This window comes from Neolamprologus multifasciatus, chromosome 6, assembly GCF_963576455.1.
Source record: "Neolamprologus multifasciatus chromosome 6, fNeoMul1.2, whole genome shotgun sequence".
NCBI classification, from domain to species: domain Eukaryota; kingdom Metazoa; phylum Chordata; class Actinopteri; order Cichliformes; family Cichlidae; genus Neolamprologus; species Neolamprologus multifasciatus.
In genome coordinates this window covers 36,317,487-36,339,214 of record NC_140444.1, presented here as the reverse complement: position 1 = coordinate 36,339,214, position 21,728 = coordinate 36,317,487, and the positions used below count along the sequence as shown (strand labels likewise).

At 38.5% G+C, this 21,728-nt stretch overlaps 1 protein-coding gene and 1 long non-coding RNA gene across 2 annotated transcripts; both read left to right on the top strand.

The window, feature by feature from the left end:
* The first annotated feature begins 1,438 nt into the window (after positions 1-1,438).
* Positions 1,439-2,431, top strand: LOC146517570 (uncharacterized). The gene is made up of 2 exons (XR_014874508.1): positions 1,439-1,853; positions 1,932-2,431. It is a non-coding gene; the product is annotated as an uncharacterized LOC146517570 (long non-coding RNA).
* Positions 2,432-9,749: 7,318 nt separating this feature from the next.
* On the top strand, positions 9,750-11,691 carry LOC146517569 (cystatin-B-like). Its single transcript, XM_085163632.1, has 3 exons — positions 9,750-9,967; positions 10,047-10,148; positions 10,773-11,691. The coding sequence occupies exons 1-3, from the start codon at positions 9,827-9,829 to the stop codon at positions 10,899-10,901; spliced, it is 372 nt and encodes a 123-aa protein (XP_085019758.1). The 5' UTR covers positions 9,750-9,826; the 3' UTR covers positions 10,902-11,691.
* The last annotated feature ends 10,037 nt before the right edge of the window (positions 11,692-21,728 follow it).

Sequence of the window (21,728 nt, the reverse complement as noted above, 5' to 3'; positions counted from 1 at the left end):
TCTTGAAGTTCTCCAGAGGCCTGGTAATGAACTAATCATTTGATTAACCCAGTGTTGACCCAGTGTGATATCTAAAACCCGCAGGACACCGGCCCTCAAGGCCTGGAGTTTGAGACCCCTGCCTCAGACCATCTGCAGTCTCATCAGGAGCATGCCCAGGTGTTGTAGGGAGGTCATACAGGCACGTGGAGGCCAAACACACTACTGAGCCTCATTTTGACCTGTTTAAAAAAAACATTACATCAAAGTTGGATCAGCCTGTAGTGTGTTTTTTCCACTTTGCTTTTGAGTGTGACTCCAAATCCAGAGCTCCATGGGTTGCTAAATTTGATTTCCATTGATAATTTATGTGTAATTTTTGTTGTCAGCACATTCAAATATCTAAAGAACAAATTGTTTAATAAGAAATTTTCATTCATTCAGATCTGGGATGTCTTATTTTTGTGAGCAGTGTAATTTGTAGAAAACAACAGATTTGGAACCAAACATTAACTTTTTTCTTCTTTTGTCTTGTTTTAAGCTTATTTGTTTTGCAAGTAACTTAACTCTGTTTGCAAATGAACACCTCTCATTTTTCCTCAATCCACTGTATAACATTGTGTCCTGTTTCCCTTTCCAAAAACTCCTACGGATTCATCCATATCCAAGTTATTTGTTATGAGCAAAACAATGTTCTAGTCCCCTATTGACTGTACAAATATAGACCTATTTTTTTTAGTTAATTATCTCAGGAGTTACGTTTACTCACGTCAGCCACCACGTGGACAAGTTCTTTGTTTCAGCCTTTATGGACCTTCATAGAAACTCAAATTAACAGAGACACAATAAACGCAGCTTATTGCCTGCCATAGAGTTTGCCGCAGCTGCACTTCATTTAAAAGGTAGGTTACTAAATTGGATGTCACTTCTACGGAAGAGGATTAGGGCCACTGGATTCTGAGAAAAAAAATCAGAATTCTGACTTTTTTTTCTCAGAATTCTGACTTTTTTCTCAGAATTCCGACTTTTTTCTCAGAAAGGAAAATTACAAAAATGCTTCTAACAAATACAGTGACTAACATCAAAGTAATTTACTGTCAGTTACAGTCGCTATGATTTTGGCAACAGAGATTATCTGTTAATTTTGCGCTGCACTGCACTGCGATTTTGGACCCATGTTGCAGCTATTAATATTGTCTACTTCCACTCACGAAACACCACATCCCACTTCTGACACCAAAATGTACGCGGTCGCAAGGTAATGTGAAGGGGACCAGATGGGAAAACATTCTTTTTTCCACATACAGAAGTTTAACATGCTCACCAGCGACACATCTAAAAATGAACCCCCCAAAATTTAAAAGACTTCCCCTTCGACACAGTCAATTCAATTCACTTCAATTCAATTTTATTTATATAGTGCCAAATTACAACAACAGTCACCTCAAAGCGCTTTATATTGTAAGTAGGGATGGGTATCGAAAACCGGTTCTTGTTGAGAACCGGTTCCCACTGTTTCAATTCCTTGGAATCGTTTGCCATTTTTGCAAACGATTCCCTTATCGATTCCAGTCGCCCCGAATGACGTCACCACGTTGCGGAGCGTCATTTACCTGGCAGGAAACACGGCGGCTCAAACGCTAAAAAGTTTGGTTATACTTTACGAGAACGGATGACAACAGGGCAACTTGCAATACTTGAAAAGTAGATATTTCATTTAAGGGAGGAAACACTACGAATATGCAAAAGCATTTGCTCACAAAACACACGATGACCTTAAATGAATGTCGTGTTTTTAATTCCGCTCCGGACTCGTGAATCTCAACCCAGCAGCAGCGGTAACGTTTGCACGTCCTCTCCTGTTAATGCGGCAGGTAAATAATCAACTAACAGTGCAGATTATGTTAGTGCGATCTGCCTTATTACAAAACCTGCCATTACTGTGCGTTTAGGTGACCATGATGAGAGAGACAGACAGTCTGGCTCAGATGCTGGCAGTTCTTGCTACAGTCTACCGGTAGCGTCTCCTTTCAGGCCAGGATAGACGAATGTCACCGAGCAGTGAATAAGTTTGTGGTAAAAGGCTTGCACCCATTTGCCACAGCAGATGCCCCCGATTTTCGGTAAGTGAATGTGTTTAATTGTAGGCAGGGACATTATTGGATATTCTTGTGTAATTGCTACAGAAGAATATTTATTTTATTATTTTACATTCACAATTTTTTTTCCTGGGGACCCTGTGACACCCCATTGAAGAGCCGTAGGTTGGATCTGTTAAGATCTCACTGTTGGGTTTGTAAGGCCATGTTACTCCTAAATTTCTATCTTGTTCAAAGAGAAGATATAAAACAAAGATCTAAGCTAATTGACCTTAGTGTTCTCCTTTTTTTAAAAAAAAAATAATCGATAAGAGAATCGATAAAGAATCGAATCGTTAAACAGAATCGAAAATGGAATCGGAATCGTGAAAATCTTATCAATACCCATCCCTAATTGTAAGGTAGACCCTACAATAATAAGTCCAGCTACAAAAAACATATACAGTGAAATACTGCAGTTATTCTAACACACCTCACATATATCTGATTACAAACACACCCCAGCTAAATAATATACAAACTAACTAACTTCAGCCCACTCCCACCCTCAGCTCTCATCTGTTGGTTTAACCCACTATTGGTGGATAATTGGAGAACTCCTTTCAGGTGAACATCATTAGGCTGTAATCATGTGTGCACTCCATGATTTAGGCCTTCAGGAAGTTGACGTCAAAAGAGAGAGAGAGAGTGGTATATGAACTTCAAAACAAAAGCATTACAAAATCAAAACTTCCTGTCAGACATTGTGGGTGCATGTTCCACCTTAGCGAAGTGGAGCTTCCTGACAGAAGCACAATTCAAAATCTCTTCTCTTTGGCTGGGAGATGAAGGAGTAGATATCATGAGGATTGAGCCAGAAAGACTGGATTAACAATTCCTCAGCGACATACTTGCGTGTAGGGGGATCTCTGTCTCCAACATATTTCAATCTTACCCACAAATTACCAAACTTCAAGGCATACGGTGTAGGGGCATAGGGGGGCATTATAGGCTCTGTTAGTGGAGCAATACCAGCAGAGGGCAAGGATAAACTAGGAGTTGCTTCATTGTTTTTTTTTTTAGCCTTAATTTTCAAAACTCATGACAAATCATATCAAAAACAACACAGTACTTTCCATCAAAATACATGCAGACAAACGTGGTAATTTACAACAAAGTACACAGAAGTAAATATCAATTAATAACACCAACTTTTAAAATTAATCATATCTTTCAAAGATCCCAAACTAAAGGGCTATTATTCTTCTGTTCAAGAGTTTTCCTCCTCCTCAAATCTGCAAGAACCGGTTACAAACCGCCACACAATCGATCGTCTTTTGTTCGATGACCATCTTCGTTCTTGTTTTCCAAATGTGGGTGTTGATAATGCACATGATTAGGCAAAAAAGGCTTCTTTTATTATCATACATTTTTTCCTTAAACAGTCCATATATTATAGCTTTTATATTATTGTCAATATCAAAGCCCACTCTAACCATTTGCTGTTTAATCTCTACCATTCTATAGCAGGATAACAGGAGGTGTTCCCTGGTTTCATCTTCGACACAGTGTGACATTGGGCATTCCTTATTGGTGACATAGCAGCTCCACTGAACTACTGCTTTAACCAAAAGACGCCTGACGGAGATCAACCCAACTGTGTCTCTCATATTTTCTGATATTAGTTTATCATAGATATTTTCAACTATCATAGGATATTCTATGCTGCATCTTTATATTTTATTTTTTCCTCATTAATCTTTTATTAATCACATTATATACTTGTTTAGTGCATGTTTGTGTCCAGTTAATATTTAGATCATTCCATTACTCAGTAATGACACCAAAAAGAATTTTATAATAGGGTATATTCGATCTAGCCCAACCTTTTAATTTAGCTCATTGTGTTTCATTTCCCTTAATCCAAGGCGTTCCTCTATTAAGGGCACGAAAAACATTTTTAATAAAAGGAATTCGCAAAGTAATCTTAAGGTAAAGTAAGGTAAATCTAAAGGTAAAGTAAGAAAGTAAGAAAAAGCACCATATGGGTTTTGACCAATGTTCCCTCTAAGCTGCGCGCATGTGCAATTGCGCACTGCTGGCACGGTCTCTGCACACAGAAAATCTGCGTTGCGTACAAAAAAAAATCTAACCTGAATTGAAAATAAAATTAAAACGATAACAATTCTGTTTTGCAGTGTTAGTCAGTAAGTGACTGGCTGCTCCCGTATGGGATTAGAACGATGCCACCTTATCCCATAGTCCAGCCAATAATGCGATTCACACTCGTATATACGCAGCTAATCAACGTCGTTGACAGGCTATGACAGCGTCCTTATGTGCCGACACCGGTGTTTTAGCGAGCAAAGCGGCATGGCTGACGTTAATGACAACGTGTACAACCACTGGAGATGTGAGGAGGACAGACGGAACAATTGACAGAAAAAGTGTGGACTTTATACCAGTTTTTAAATTGTGTTGATAGGTCACGTAAAACCAGAGTTATGATAAAAATATCTGCAATTTTTGGTTTTCTTCCTGAATTCTATCGTTGTTTATATTTACTGCGGGAAGAAACGGTAAAAACAGCGTCTTATAAGGAAAACTACGGTGGCCCTGAGAGGCCAAACAGACTGCAACTTCAGAAAACACTTGCAAAAAGAAAAATGCTGCAAAAGAAAAACACTTGCAAAAAGAAAAATGCTGCAAAAAGAAAACACTTGCAAAAAGAAAAATGCTGCAAAAAGAAAAACACTTCCAAAAAGAAAAATGCTGCAAAAGAAAAACACTTGCAAAAAGAAAAACGCTGCAAAAAGAGAAACGCTGCAAAAAGAAAAATGCTGCAAAAAGAAAAATGCTGCAAAAAGAAAAAACACTTGCAAAAAGAAAAATGCTGCAAAAAGAAAAACACTTGCAAAAAGAAAAATGCTGCAAAAAGAAAAACACTTGCAAAAAGAAAAATGCTGCAAAAAGAAAATGCTGCAAAAAGAAAAATGCTGCAAAAGCACACACAACACAATGGAAATAGGAAAAAAGACAACGGAAATGTTTCTGGGGAGACAATAACCGGACGGACCAGTTGCACGAACCAAAACATGCTAACAAGTGCACTGGGACTGGGAGACACTTCAACAAAGTGGCAGCGGAGCGGCCAAAGAGTAAATTTTCAAAAGTAAGTTCTGAATATTATGTCACTTATTTATGTGCAAATGTTTAATAATGAGGAACATTAAAACATTACTGTTGGCCACATGCTGGCAAAGTTATGTGACATTAGCGATGTTTGTACTTTCAGAGTTTACTTTGTTTTAAAGTCTTTACTTTATACGCCGTTCGATAGTCGACCTTAATCTTACAGAGAATGTGATGATTTTGTGGATAATTAAAGTCAGTCATATATCCACAAACACAACAGGCTGAAAGTCAGTGATGCTGCTCGGTTTGCAGCAGGGTTTTAATAGTTTTGCAATTTTCATTAGTTTTTATTTTTATTTAGTTTTGACTTCAGATTTTCAATTTTATATCAGTTTTAATTAGTTTTTACCAATTGTTTGCTAGTTTAGTTTTTATTTTTTTGAAAATCCTTAGTTTCAGTTTAGTTTTGATTAGTTTCAGTTATAGTTTTAGTTGTGTTTGCAATAATTAAGTGTAACAAAATCCCAGTTTCATCATATCAGTCATTCTGCTCATCCTTGGGTATGTTGCTATTCCAGCTACCATACTGCACCCTGGACAGGTCGCCTGTCTGTCGCAGGGCTAACACGCAAAGACAGACAACTCACATTCCCACCTATGGGTTCTTTAAATAAATAAATAAATAAAGGCAGATGAACAACCATTGATACCAGGCAACTATAAAATGTATATCTTGGCCCCAATGAGACTATTAACTCTTGCAGCACCGGGTGTTCGTAATTTTGGTTCAAGTGAATTGATAAACTTTTTGAAGGCAATTGACTCACACAGTTGTGTAGATATCCCCGTCCTGTTGTCTCGGGATGCATCACGCTGCCTTGCCTGGGGTTAGCTTCTGTTTTCTGGGGATGAGGGTTGAGTGTGCTCCCTTACCTTCTCAAGGTAAGCTAGGTTAGCCTTCTTGTTTGAGCTTTTCAAGTGCACTTTAAGGTTTGTGGGATTTTTTCCCTTTAGAAATGTCCCTCATAATTTATCTCTTTCCACTACAACACACTTGCTTTATCCAAAACACATTCATATTCAAAGTTATCCCAAATTGGACTCTGGCTCCCGACTTTTTCTGACATGATTCTGTGCGTGGACGGAGCAGCAACACAGACGACTCGACTAACGTACTGCCACCTGCTGGCATAATGAGACACAGCAAGAAAAAAATCTGTAAACTAAACTCCATTTTAGTTGACTCTTGTCTCTTGTATGACACGCACACATCAATGAAAACTAAACACATTTTTGCTATAAATTCAGGTAATTTTAGTTAGTTTTGTGAACACTCATTATAGTTTTAGTTAGTTTTCCTTTTTTTGTTTTTATTTTTATTTCCGTTAACGAAAATGTTTTTTCATTTCTAGTTTTTGTTATTTCGTTAGTTTTCGTTAACGATAATAACCTTGGTTTGCATTCCTGAATATCACGGCACAAGCAGGATTCACTGCACTGTTAATGTTAGCTAAGTTATATTGCTGCCTCTGTTCGGTGGTGTTGAGCCAAACGGACTTTAACGTGTGTTTGAACGAGCTGACGGTTCACTCATTGTAGCGACTTCGTCGCTAGAGGCCGGGGATGGAGCCCGCCTATTTGCCTGACGCGCTGTCAACTTTACGCAATAATGCCAGAGGTGGAATTGTTTGCTTGTTTATTAAAGTGTTTACAGAGTAATGTCATCTCGAGATTTGGACTCTTACAACGTCACAGGCTCTAATGTAACAAGACGAAACATGTTGTGCAGCGGTCAACAAAAACTACGGCTACCCAGCCCTCCTCTCTGTCAAAATCAAAACCAGTGAATGACAGACTGACAACGCCCTCTTAATGTCACCGCTAGCACCCCTGTGACTCCCATTACACATCACCATAGCAACCAAACAAATGAAAACCCAGTGATCATCAAAAAATTCAATACATTTAATTATGGCTCCTACACTCATTAAGCTGAAAGAAAGATGCTTTAATCACAGCAGTCACACATGTGTCCACTGTACCAGCTGGGAACTCTTCTTGTTTAAGACTCGTAATAACACTAAATACTTCTGTTTGTAGCAGTGTGTACACCTGAGACTGTCACCTGTGTGTCTGTCCTGCACTCTCTCTCTGTTTCTTTCTCTCTGATTGTGGAATAAAAGTATGAACATGTGTTTATAAGTTACACTTGTGTTTGAATCCTGCAGCTTATCACACATTTGATTTCCATGTGTGACGACTGCAAGTGTCCAGAGTGAGGACAGACTGAGGGACCCACTGCTGCACATCATCTGTGAGGCTTTGCACCCCCGATGATCCACCAGGACAAACTCAGCAGTGTGTGAGGAAGAGGAGGAGGAAGAGCCAGCAGCAGCTGACAGATGGAGAGAATAGACAGACTGTTCCCTGTTTGTGAAGGACTGCTAGAAAAGTTTAACATAACTAATTGTCTGTCCTGAATCAGTGTTATTAGGTAATGTTCAAATAATTTGATCATCCCAGTGTTTTCAGTGTGGGAGAAAGTACTCAGGGCCTTCAAGTTACACACTATGAAAGGCAGAAACAAGTTTAATATTCAGAAACCTAAAGTATGTATCAGCAGCAGAATGGAGCTAAAAATAAATGTTTGTTTCAGTTCAATGAAGCTTTGAGTATTTTGGATTAGTAGCACTGCTGTGTTTGTTGCATCATATTGCTGTAATTGTTTATATGCTTTATATATTCTGAGGTAAGTTGATCTATAGTGTTACATCATATTCTATAAGGATGTTATGTGTTTGTAGACTTTCTGCCCAGTTTGACCCATTTAGCAGAAGTCAGCCTGTTTAAGGCTCTGATATCTATTCTGTATGACTTAAAGCAGTTATGACATGGTCTGATTTTCTCGCCCAATAAAGGAATATTTAATATATCAGTCTACTCTTCATTTTATCAGAAACAGTTATCACAGCTCGTACATTTGCTTTTTACACATATATGTAAGCATTGAGCCAAATTTAGTAATGCCAACATATTAAAAGAACAATATTTGTCTCTTATATATAATACATATATATATATACACACTCACAGATACTTGTCTTTAAGTGAAGATTTAAGGTGATAGGAAATATAAATAAATGCAACTTGAATCTTTACTGAAGCTCAGTGTTTGGCACAGAGTTCATGTTCACTGCTGTAATAACTAATAATGATTAATATAATATTGGCCATATTATATTTACATTACCAAAGTGAGATGACTTTAGTCTCATGAACAACATTAACTAATTGTTATTTACTAGCTAATCTTAAATAACTGTTCAGTACAGAAATGAAGCCCAACAATCATGTTTTACAGTCCTGTGGTCTCAGCCTCAGATACTTATTAAATCACACAGAGCTCGTGTAGAAACAAATGTACAAAATATGTTCTTCTTCATTTCTGTCAAACAAAGCTGTATGAAACGTTTCCAGCTGTTAGTATCGTGGTTGCTAGGCAACCTGGGCAGCGCGATGGAGGCTAGACCGTCCCATCTCACAAGCCTACAAGCCTCGCACTTCCGGCCGCAGCGATCTTTGAGTACGCGGCCCTTGAGGACCGTTAAGGCTGCTTACCTTAAGGCTGCAGACCCTGAATTGGGAAACAGTCCCTGAATTGGGATACAGCCATACATACATGTTTTGGTTCGTGCAACTGGTCCGTCCGGTTATTGTCTCCCCAGAAACATTTCCGTCTTTTTTCCTATTTCCATTGTGTTGTGTGTGCTTTTGCAGCATTTTTCTTTTTGCAGCGTTTTTCTTTTTGCAGCATTTTTCTTTTTGCAAGTGTTTTCTGAAGTTGCAGTCCGTTTGGCCTCTCAGGGCCACCGTACATTGAGATTAAAAATCTCATTTTCAAGAGAGACCTGGTTTACATAGGGGTTATATATAAAATGTAAAAATGGCCTGTTTTTCAGGTATCTGTATAACTCTGTGTTATTGTATTTACATGGTAACCAATCAGGTCCGTATGTGTCCACTTAAACTATGTTTACAGAACTATTGTTATATTTGTTGCAGTTTCTGCTGTCCTCTTGGCCAGATTACTCTTAAAAAAGACAATTTTAATGTCAACGCGAGATTATTTTTAACTAGATAAATAAAGGATATATAAAAGTCAGTGCCAAAAACTGATTGCGGATTCTACCTTGTTACAGAAATGTTGTTTGTGGCTCAAGATGACTTGATATTATTCGTGAGGGCAATGTTCAGCACAAAGTTACACTGATGCGTGAGGGATACGTTTGACATATGTTTTGCATAGAGCAACAATTTATAGCAGTACAGTAATCAGTTTCTAGTAAATACAGGAAATCAGTTTTTGGCAGACGATCATTCTTTGGTACAACACCGGCAGACTCGAGCGTCAGCTCAGACTAACCCACACATGCAGTAAAAAACAGACAAAAAATTGACAAAAGTAATTATTTCCGTATGTAAGTGTGCTTCTCTTTTTTTTCATAATTTTTGCAAATACCGCCCCGCCCACAACCCCCTTCTTCCTAAGATGATGGTACGGTCCAAAATGTGTTTATGTGGGGGGGTTTTTTAGCCTACAAACAGACGCATCTCTTTCCGTGCGCTGGTCCAAAATGTGGAGTCTTGTGAATTGGAGTGTGTTTATAACCTTTTCGGTTGTTTTTTACCAACAAAATGTTGTCGGAGTAAAAATGATCGGAGGGTTGACCGAGGAGAAGCAGGCTGATGAAGCAGTTCAGAAGATCTGTGATGCAGTGAGTAGAAAAGTGAGATTTGACACTCGCACACACGGGGCCTGTGCTTCATGTTGGTGTTGCTGTTATTGTTCTTCAGATGAAGCCTCTCGCAGAGCAGAAAACCGGGAGAAACTTTTCACTTTTCACTGCAGAGAGCTACAAAACGCAGCTCGTAGCTGGGACCAACTACTTTATTAAGGTAATGTTTGTAATTCAAGCGTTTATGTGGTAATTTATATGGAGGTTCATACAAAACTTAAACTGTTATGGTTAAAACTGTCACAGCCATAACAGAGCTCAAAAAATGTTCTGTTTGTGAACACTAGCCATCATGCACTATGTAGCCAAAGAAGTGGATGCCACTTTTCCACATTGTAAGATGGTTTATTTACTTAACAGCTCTTTAAAACTTCGCAGTAAAATGTTGAGGAAAAGCACCGAGTTTTTTAAATGGACTAACAATGAGGTGGAGTTATTGCTGCGAGTAACACAAAAGTACAAAGTTGCAAAAGTGAGTGAGAATGAAAGAATTTGAAGAAAAGCTATCTGGAGCGTGTACAAACTGATATTAATCTTTAATAGGGCTGTCAAAATTGATAGCAAACAAAACTGCTGTGTAATGCCCTCCTTCATCTTAGTTTGTGAACACTAGAAACATCGTGCACTCTATATAGATGAAGACGTGGATTCTCCTTTTCACATCTTGGCATGTTGTTTGGCTCACAGCTGTGGCTTACTTTACCACAGCTGTGATAAAATGATCAGGATTACTTCTATGTGCACATTAAGCATCTCCTTTAAGTTTCCTTGTATTTCCTTGCAGGTCCATGTGGGAGGAGGCGAATATGTTCACCTTCGTGTTTACAAGAAACTCCCGGCTTATGGAGGAACGCTCCAGCTGACCAGACTGCAGCACCCCAAGAGTCAACATGACACTATTGCGTACTTCTAATGGGAGAACGAACCAGCCAAAGCATCAGTGCCCACAGTAGTCTCATTGTAATTCATTAATAACCTGCCTCTTCATGAGGGGAAAGCTTTCCTTGTTTCCATATAATAACATACTGAGGATAATGGAAATAAGACAAACTAGATCAGTTAAATACGAGGTGGGTAAATAAATAAAGCAGAATTTTTTTTTTCTGTGTGTGTGTGTGTAATTGTAAGATACATTCTGTGGTCATAGGGGCTATTTTTAAAGTATGTGATTGGTTGGGGAATTGAACTGACTCACAATTCACCACTTATGTGACTCACTTCAGAGATGCCATCAGAATAGCAAGGATAACCAGCGCAGTTTCAAAGAAGTAAATAAAACATCTACTTTTGTCCATAGTGAAGCAGATAATACGTTTGAAATAAACATTATGCTTTAAAAAGAGCTGTAAAATAGTGAGACTGTCATGGTGAATTGGGTTAAAGGACTCAGGTGCGAGACTTCTTGCAGAGTGACAGTGAATTTATTCACAGTGAAAAAAAATAAGCCAACAGTTCGAGTCTGTAATCCAAAAGGGCAGTGCATTGATAGGGTGACTTCTCCCCTCGGTGACAGTGCAGTGATTATCCAAAACTACTTCTTGTGCCTGCTCCTCCTCCGATCCCTGGATCCTGGAGGCAGATGAGAAAAACACACGCACGGTAATTTAAACGTTCTCTCTCCTTCACAAACTAGGTATGCTAATCGCGACTACGCTACCCGGTTTAGCTCATCGTTCCAGCGTTGGTTGTGACCCAACCGCGCCGTTAAATAGGTCTGCTTCAGATTAGTAGCAGCCGGCGACGTGATCAAGCACAGGTGTGGCGATTCCAGCTCAGGATACTCCCCCCGGGTCAGCTGCCGTTCCGTGCCACGGCTTCCGGAAGTACGTGTTCCCGCATACAAACACACACGCACAGGATGGAGAGGAGAACACCACAAAGTACACACAAACACAACAAAAATTGGCAAGGCGACCGGTGAGGACCGTCTAGCTGTGACAGAGACATCTATAGTCTGTGCTGTAACCCAGCAGTATTGAGACATCGCTCTGGCGGTGTGTTTGGGATCATCGGCTCACTGAAAAACAAAGCCATCTGGTTGTTGTAAAGGGGTTTTCTCATGACCATGGAAATGATTCTCCGATCATCCACCCCCGTTGTCTTTCTTTGACATTCAGGTCTTTTTTGCATTGCTGAGTTCACCAATCCTTTGTTTCTTTCTCAGGATGTACCAAACTGTACATTTTGCCACTCCTAATATTGTAGCAATTTCTTGGATGGGATTTTCCCATTTTCAGAGCTTGAGGATGGCTTGTTCCACCTACACGGAGAGCTGCTTTGACTGCACGTTGTCTATTCACTAGTGATGTGCGATACTACTGATTTCCTTTCCGATCCAATACTAAGTAAAATTCAGGGTGGCATCCACAATATTGATCCGATACTTTGTACAAAAATGTAATGTTTTATTGTATTTTATATTATAGCTTCATAATGATTACAGGACATCAGACTACTTGTTCTTATTGCTTAATAATGCAGAATTATATAGAAATAAAAAAACAACAACCCTGAAGTTGTGTGCTATTTGAACACTTGCTTTCCTGCAGCTCTAAAGGACTCTTACAAGATGAAGATGTCTGTCTCGCCCTAGCTGCACCTTCCCTGTCCTCTCCTCATCTTCTGTAACTCCGAAATGACAACACAGGCACGGCTTCTTCAAGATGGGTGCATCGCTGCATTTATTGAACGCCGTGAAAACTACAAACATAAAACACAAAGGCTTTAAGCGCTTCAGTCTATCAAAAGTAACACTCGTGCTTAACAACAAAAAATTACCTTGTGGCCGCCTGCCACTTCGGAGGTCCTAGAAGAATACCTTTACAGTCTTGTTCATTCTAAATTAAAACATAAAATAATTAGAACACCATACATTACAAATTTTCACAATATTACAATACAGTTATGGCAAATAGCAAATACCTTATACAGCTGGTAGACTAACCAGGCCTTTGCAGATAGCTCGCTGAACTCCTTAGCGTGATTATTAAACGTGGGCTCACAGCCTATACTATCACGCCCAAACCTCGCGATAATAGCGGTGTAACAAAACTTGTTCTTGTGACAAGATAAACACACCTTTACAATATTGACCACAGAAATGTACAAGCAAGAACATTTTAACTGCTGGAACCATTATTAAACTTCTTTATACATAAGCCATTTCCGTGACACTTACATCTTCAGTTCCCCTCAACATAAGCTCGTCATAGTCTGTGATATGATTTACTCTGAGGTGTTTGATGAGGTTAGTGGTGTTGCCACAACACCTCACTGTCTTGCCACATGTATCGCAAACCATGTCTTGGCTGTTTGTGGAGGTAAAATACATCCACACATGACTCCATTTATGCTTGGCCATTGTTGAGTGTGCACGCCAAAGGGTTGCGACACATTTATACAGCCGTATTTTGCATATGACTGTTGTGAGTACAAGAAAACAATTATTGGAATACCTCCATATAATCATCTTCCAAGTTAGATGATCCAAATAATATAGTTTCTTTCCACCATGTTCCTGTTAGTGATAGAGATGGACCGATCCGATATTACGTATCGGTATCGGTCCGATACTGACGTAAATTACTGGATCGGATATCGGAGAGAAATAAAAAATGTAATCCGATCCATTAAATATCAAAAAAGCACCTCACACAATTTGCGACAAGGCGTAACTCGGCTCATAACCGTAGCACGTCGGAGCAGTGTGGTCACGTGATAGAGCAGCTGTGTGTATTTGTAGCCTGCTAGCAAACATTTCATCTCCGAGGAAGTTATCTCAGAGAGAAGTAAAGCAAGTGTGTAAGTTCATCTCTGAATGTTTGTAAAACATTCCCACGTTAAGCTTAACCGATATATAGAGCAACTGCCTCTCTCTCTCTCCCTCACCTTCCTGCTGCTACTTCAATCGTGAAACTGCTTAATGATCAGCTGATCGGCTTTTCTGTCGCGAGTCCGTCTCTCTTCTTTGTTTTTGGCTCACTTTGCACCAGAAAGAGGAAACCAGCGGCTGAACAACAGCAGCACTATTAAGCTTGATAAGCTGTTGTTAGAATTTATTTAATATTACTTTCTAGACCAGGATCTTTTTCTACAGCTGACGGCTGGTAACTGTGCAGGGGCGGATCTAGCAAAGTTTAGCCAGGGGGGCCGATAGGGCATGAACAGGGAAAAGGGGGCACAAAGACATACTTTTCTTTCTTATTCTCATTTAAAATATCTTGCTTTTAATTATTTAATAATTATCTGAATCTTACACCCAAAGTTTTAATCTGATGTAAAATGTATAGAAGTCCATTACTGTATATAGTAACTGTTAAGTCTAATATACCCTAGTAAGCTGTATGTAGTACTTTTTCCTTTGGGAAAATACCATCTGTGAATTCTGCGATTCTGTTGAAGAAAGATGTTGAATCTATTTAATTATTCTTGAAAAATAATTTTTTTCTGTGATTTTTTTTCACCCTGCATCAAATTAAAGTTGATTACATTGATTAAGCATCATGAGGAAGAGGGTGGTTCCCTATTTTCTTTTGCTGGGAGTTTGCAACCCTATTAGTTAGGTTGCTTAATATTTCTGCTAAGTACTCTTTAAAATATCAGAGTAGGGAGGATGGAGTAGGTTTAAGTTTATTAGATTGATCAGTGTTGCTAAACTATGAAATATTTTGGGTGCAGTGTGTTTTGTTTTGTTTTTTTACATACAGGTATAACAGAATAGCTTTAGTGTTGTTGTTTTTTAACTTGAGTATGAACTTATACAAAAAGCAGCAAGATATTAAAAAAACAGTTTTATTGATTAAAAAACACACTATATCGGATTCATATCGGTATCGGCAGATATCCAAATTTATGATATCGGTATCGGTATCGGACATAAAAAAGTGGTATCGTGCCATCTCTAGTTAGTGATAAACTACAAATTTACTCTAAAAAATTGATATTTTAATATGAGAATTGATTCTAGCACATTAATACCTGTTACTGGAGGAATCGATATTTGAACCAAAAACTTCAATATTGATCTGCACAACACTACTGTTCACAGCAAAATATTCCAAATGCAAGCACCACGCCTCAAATCAGCTCCAGGCCATTTATCTGCTTGATTGATAATGACATAATGAAGGAATTGCCCACATCTGCATAGCACATAGCGTTTGAGTCAATTGTCCAATTACTTGTAGTTCTTTTAAAAAGAGGGTGGCATATGTTAAGTAGCTGAAACTCCTAAAGCGTTCATCCAATTTGAATGTGGATACCCTCAAATGAAAGATGAGAGTCTACACATTGTGTCTATAATATAACTATAATATTGTTCAGTAAGAAGTTGAGAATTGTTTGAACCAAAAACTTCAAATTTGGATTCATCTCTCCATAAGACCTGTGGCCACTGATATTCAGTGCAGTTCTTGTGTAACTTTACATATTTCAGCTTTCCTTGAAAATGGTAAACGGTAGATGGACCGGCTGTGTCAGGGTTTTTTCTGGATATTTTTTCTCATTTCTGAAGGGCAATGCTTTCAGATACAGTTAATCTGTTTGTAGGTTGTTTTTTATTTTGTTGTTGTTGTTGTTTTTTCTTTAGGTCTGCCAATCACTTGTTGTTCAGTTTCTTCATTTTTTTAAGAACTGTAGATTATACTAAGTTATACCAGCTTTTTGACTAACAGCTCATTGGAAATCACCTTCTGGTGCAAAAATATTGATTTATGTATGTCAAACAGTGCTTTTTTGTCATTTTTCATAGATTTAACAAAATAAATGGGAACAAATTATTTTTTTCTGGAACAAGCTGCAAATAACAAAGTGCCTAAAGATAAGTTAACTGGTTCCTCTCTTGAGTTATGTCAATATAAAATTGTACTTAGTAGTCAGTATAATCTTTTTGTGATATATAAGTTTGCATATTATAGAATACTACATGATGACCCTTTTATTACTGTTGTTGGAATCAAGACTTGCTTTATAAATTCTTTCTCACAGTGATAATAGCTGAGCAAGCTGTTATCATTTCACTCCTGCCAGGATGAGGGGAGCTGGAAGCTCTTATCTTCAAGAAGAGGGGCAACGTCCTTCAGAATAACACACACACACACACATACACCTGAACCACTTTTATCTTCACTCCCTACATACTAACATTCCTCTGTTAATGAATAGACGTATTCACTGTTGTATTACTTTTGTATATAAATAAAGGCAAGTGCAGGAACAAAGCGCACATCACAGGGCCCCCACTCTGGTGTGAGCGTTCTGTGATCGCCCTTGCAAGTAAAAACTGCAGCGTCTGTGTGTTTCTACCTTTAGATTCTTAGCTGAAGAAGTGTCTTTAGAATAAATCTCTTGACAAGTTAGTTTTTTTTCTTAAATGCTCGAATGATTAATATGTCAGCGTAAATTGCCCTAACAAATAAAACCATTCCACTGAAACTGCTCAGGCACAAGGACTCGTCTGAAAATAAGTGGAAAAACAGCCAGAGTTCAAAGAAAATTTTGAAAGAAGGAAGTCCTAGAAGTAGGTCTGGCTCCTTGGAAGCAAAATATAAAGAAATGAGGATAGTCTGAGACTTTTGCACAGTACTGTACTTTCAGTTGAATCAGTTGAACTAGCAACTGCATTTGCAACAGGGAGATGTGAGCAGAAGACTTAGTCAGAAGCCTGCAGACATCCCAAGGTTTTTGGTTTTTTTTTAAAGACAAGTGAACAATGAATTACAATAATTCAGACATGATGAAATAAAGGCATGAATAACAGTAATTCTGAGCATGACACACTAAAGTGCGACTTGGAAATATTTCTTGAGTGATAAAAGCAAGAGAGCTCAGAGATTTAACGTTAACACCCAAAGTAACAGCAGAAGGGGTTTAATGTTAGAGTTGCCCTGATTGCTGTACGCACCAGAACCATTGTGGTACCTGTTCAATAACGAACCCAACACCTGACCTAGCTGGTCGAAGCACAAGCAAGTGGACACAACATAGATCATGTGCAGTTACAACACAATCCATAATCCATACACCTCTGCAAAAGAACAGTGGACTCTCAAAGCACTGGAAAACCATTCAGAGTGATTCCGGGATTAATAGTTAAAGGACACAGAGACAACTTTTCTTTTTGTTTGTTTGTTTGTTTAAGGGGTTATTCAGCCTTTTGCTGAATTGTTTTCAGTTTTTTACATTTTTTTGTTCTTTGTAATTTAACTTTGGTCAACCTCATATTTTAACACTGTAATGGTGTTAACGGAAATGTAAATAATTTTGTTGGGTTAAAACAACATAAGAAATGGTTGAAATCTAAGGGTGAACTAGACCAAGATTAAATTAAATCTTGGGCCTAAAGAACTAAACTTGATTTAAAATAACACAGTGTTAATTCAAATAGATTAAAGTATAAACTCGAACTTAGACCTTAAAATAAATAAAACAGTAACCTAGGTTGAAAATAACATCCTTTTAAAGCCAAATAAAAGGTTTTGAGATAAATAGGATAAATTAACAGAAGTTACTGAACTAAAAAGGGAAAGGAAATATCTTGTTTTCCTTAAATGTGGTGTGGAATGTTTTATGTAATGTGTGTCAACTGTCTATTCTCTGTTTTTACAAAATAATACGCCAGCAATTTAAACTTATTTTCTGGTCTGGGGTCTTTATTACAAGCTACACTCATTACTACGCTAGTAGTCGAACCTAACTGGTCCTAGTGTACTGTAACGACTCCAGAAGTGTTTTCTTGAACGTATGTGAGGTAAAGAGACCCCCTGGTTAAAAAAACAAACAAAACAACCTAGGTAACTGGGTAAAATCTAATTCTACAGCCTTAAACAACAAATAATAGAAATAAAATAATGTCTGAACCACAGAGAGCAGTCTCCACTCTTACTTTTGGGTACTTTTGGGAACTGTGGTTTGCTGAGGTTCAGGTGTCAGACGTAGGATAACCGGAAAGGAAGAGCTGAAAGCAGTTTTTTAGGCCATGATTCATGTGTGACCCTCTCCAAACATTACAATCACAGCTCACATCCTGTATTTTCACTTCCCGGCAGACTCGAGAGAATGCAGGAAAAAGGGAATTGTCTAAAAATTTTTGTATTTAAGAGACGTTGTTATGATGATTTCTGATATGAGGTTCAGTTCTACAGTGGTGATCGCAGGGTGTGCACAGGTCAAGTGCCACTATGACCCTCCAGAAAATAACGAGGACAGGGGATGATCGTTCAGCTCTTTAATGGCAGATTTAGCGTGAGTGTGGGTATGTGTGTGGTTCTACAAACAGAATGGAAAACAGAACACAAATTACAATCAAATTATAGACAACAAGAATCACCATATAACATATTACAGCCACATACTTGTCTTATAGGCCCTACTACTAAGCTGGCGGCCTTTACTTATAGTCTGAACCATATTTGGCAACAAAGAAAATAAACATCTTTCCATCACTTAACTCTTGTGCCCCACTCACTTATGATGCCAACTAAAGAAGGTAAATACACATAACAAATCACCAACTCAAACCGAACTCAGTATGGCCTAGGCGAACTTAGCTTAGCCCGCTTAGCCTAGCGATAACTTAGCTTATAGAAAATGTACAAACAGAGGATGTCCAGAGCGAAAAAACATACAGGCTATCTTTCTTACACAAGGAATATCCTGTAACTCACCAGTCTTATGGACGCACACCCTCTAGTGGCGAGGGAGAAAACGGCATCACAGTCCTGCCTTCAGAACAGACGTTTAAGAGATGTATCCTATAAACACAAAATCAGACTCCCTCTCTCTCTCTTTCTGTGTGTGTGTGTTTTTTACATGACCTTTTACAAATACCGCCCCTCTAATCACCCCATGACTCGCTGACTCACTGAAGCCCCATAAAAACAGGCTCTGCGTGCGCTTATTCACTATTTGCTCGTTTTTCACCACCAAAATAATGTGTCAAAATGCCGATGTGTGGAGGGCTGACCGAGGAAAAGGAGGCTGATGAAGAAGTTCAGAAGATCTGTGATGCAGTGAGTAGAAAAGAGAGATTTTACACTCACAACTTTATGCACACACGGGGCCTGTGCTTTATGTTGATGCTATTGTCATTTTTATTTAGATGAAGCCTCTCGCAGAGCAGAAAGCCGAGAGAAACTTCAAGGTTTTCACTGCAGAGAGCTACAAAACACAGGTCGTAGCTGGGACCAACTACTTCATTAAGGTAATGTTTGTAATGTAAGCAGTGAGCACAGTGGCAACTTTACAAATCTCTTCAATATAAAAACATATCATCAATAAGAGCATTGATGGTAGATAATCTGATCTCTCAGGGGAAACTAAAGCGATGATCACTGGATTTTTTTTTTCAGCTACACTGAAGCTTCTACACTCTGCGCTTATGTGGTTTTATATTTATGCAGAGGCTCATACAAAACTTTTAGACTTTTTAGCCTGAAATGTTACTTATCACTGCAAAATTTGAGAGAAACCTGCAAAATAAAATGGAAATTCATGTGCACTTCATACTGTTTCAGCCATGAACAGAACTCAACAAATGTTCTGTTTGTGAGCCAATGTGCACTCTCTATATATGAAGGTGTAGATTCTCCTTTTCTACATGTTAGCATGTCGTTTGGCTAGTGTGACTTACCACAGCTGTGTTAAAATGATCAGCAGTACTTATATGTGCACAAGGATCTCCTTTAACTTTTCTTGTACTTCCTTGCAGCTCTATGTTGGAGATGAAGAATATGTTCACCTCGGTGTTTATGAAAAACTCCCGTGTGATGGAGGAATGCTCGAGCTGACCGATCTGCAGCACCCAAGACTCAATATGACAGTATTGAGTACTTCTAATGGGACAATGAACCAGCCAAAACATCAGTGCCTACAGCCTGTACTCTCATTGTAATCCATTAATAACCTGCTGCTTCATGTGGGGAAAGTTTTCCTTGTTTACATATAATAACATACTGCAGGTAATGGAAGGCAAATTGGACCAGTTAAATACGAGGTGGGTAAATAAATGAAGCAGATTATTTTTCTGTTATTGTTTCTGATTTGTGAAATACCTGCAGTTTCAGGAGCCGACTCTATTTCTTCATTTGTCACACTGAAAGAGGCCAGACAATTGCATAATCAGTGAAGGTAAACACATGTTTATTTCCTAATATGGGCAACAGGTAATCAATATAAAATATGCATATTTTTTGGGAAATGGTGCAGACCTTTTGTGCTCAAAGCTGATGAGGGACCACTGGACGTGGAAGACGTTGTCACTGTTTTGCTGTCTTTGACCAGGAACTTGAAGTTGTCCATGGTTTCCTGGACGTTCTCCTGATGAAACACGTACCCAGACCCAGATTGATATCGGCTACGAAGCAATAAGGCCACATTAGTAATGATCAAAAACTAGCATTGTGCATTGCGCACTAGCACAAGACAAAGAGGACTGGAGCAGAGAACTTCTAAATTTGAAATCTCGCTCTGACTTCATTGGATTACAAGATAGTCCAAAATGGACTGTCTTGTAATGAATGAGGCATGGCACTGTTTCATTTCAGGTCAGACACATGAATACAGTTTGAACTAACGGGGTTATCTAAATGTATTTTTCTGTTTGGGGTTTTTAGTGTTAGTGCTTCTTCATCAGTTCATTCATGTTCATGTATTTGTTTTTCATGTTTCAATTACTTCTTGTTTTCAGTAGCAGTTGGCTTGATTTATTACTTTGTTACCACCATGTTTTCTTCTACCCAGCAACGCTTTCCTGATCCTCCAGAGGATCCCAAGGACATCTCAGGCCAGATGAGACATAAAGTATAAGCTCTCCAGTAGTTTCTGGGTCTTGCTCATGATTGCCTCTGAGTTAGGTGTGCACTGATGATCTCCAAAGGGAAAATACCCAGGCAAGATCCCACTGGATGTCTTAGAACATAACATAGAGATTAACATAATTATTTTAGCCATTCAGACCCAATTTTAATAAAGTACCATTACTAGGAAGTGAACTGACTCAGATCATGTCTGATAGGAGTCAGTCAAAAATATCCACACGGGGTCAAAATGGGTTAAAAATAATGTTTTAAATATGCCAAAAATGTCACAAAGCACTGCAGCAGCTTGTTAAATCAGCAGGAGAACCAAATTCACATGATGGTCTTTAAAGACAATTAGTGCTGATTTTTATGCTTGCACACAATTTAACTGTGAGGAGGGGGACACCCAAAAAAGACTGAATCTAAATAGTAAAATCTTTTGCGAAGAATGCATTTTTTGGAAAGTATCACTTCCATAATTTGCAGCCTTGGGCCAATTCACAGTACTTGGAGAAATAAAACAGCCTGGAAATGAACGTGAAAGTTATTATTGGCTCTCGGTTTCTCCTCATTTACACCTTCCACAGAAGGTTGTGGAAAGGAAACACTTAGATGAGAGCCCCACTGCTTCAAAATTGGCCAAATGACCTTCAGGAAGCTAAGCATAAACACCACAGAGATGAAAACAGTACTAAATTATGTATTAATATCCAGAATAGTAATATCTCAAACATATTTTTAGATTGATTACAAGCATTTGGCAGAATATGGGAGCAAATGCTCACAGTCGGGTTGAAGTTTACAGTTTGTACTAGAACTCTCATCTGTTTTATTTATTCATATTGCCTCCGTCTCTCAGGCTAAGAGTTATTTCAGTTATTGGGAATGTATTATCATTAAAAAATTATGTTTACAAGCTTCAAATTAAACATGCGACACATTAA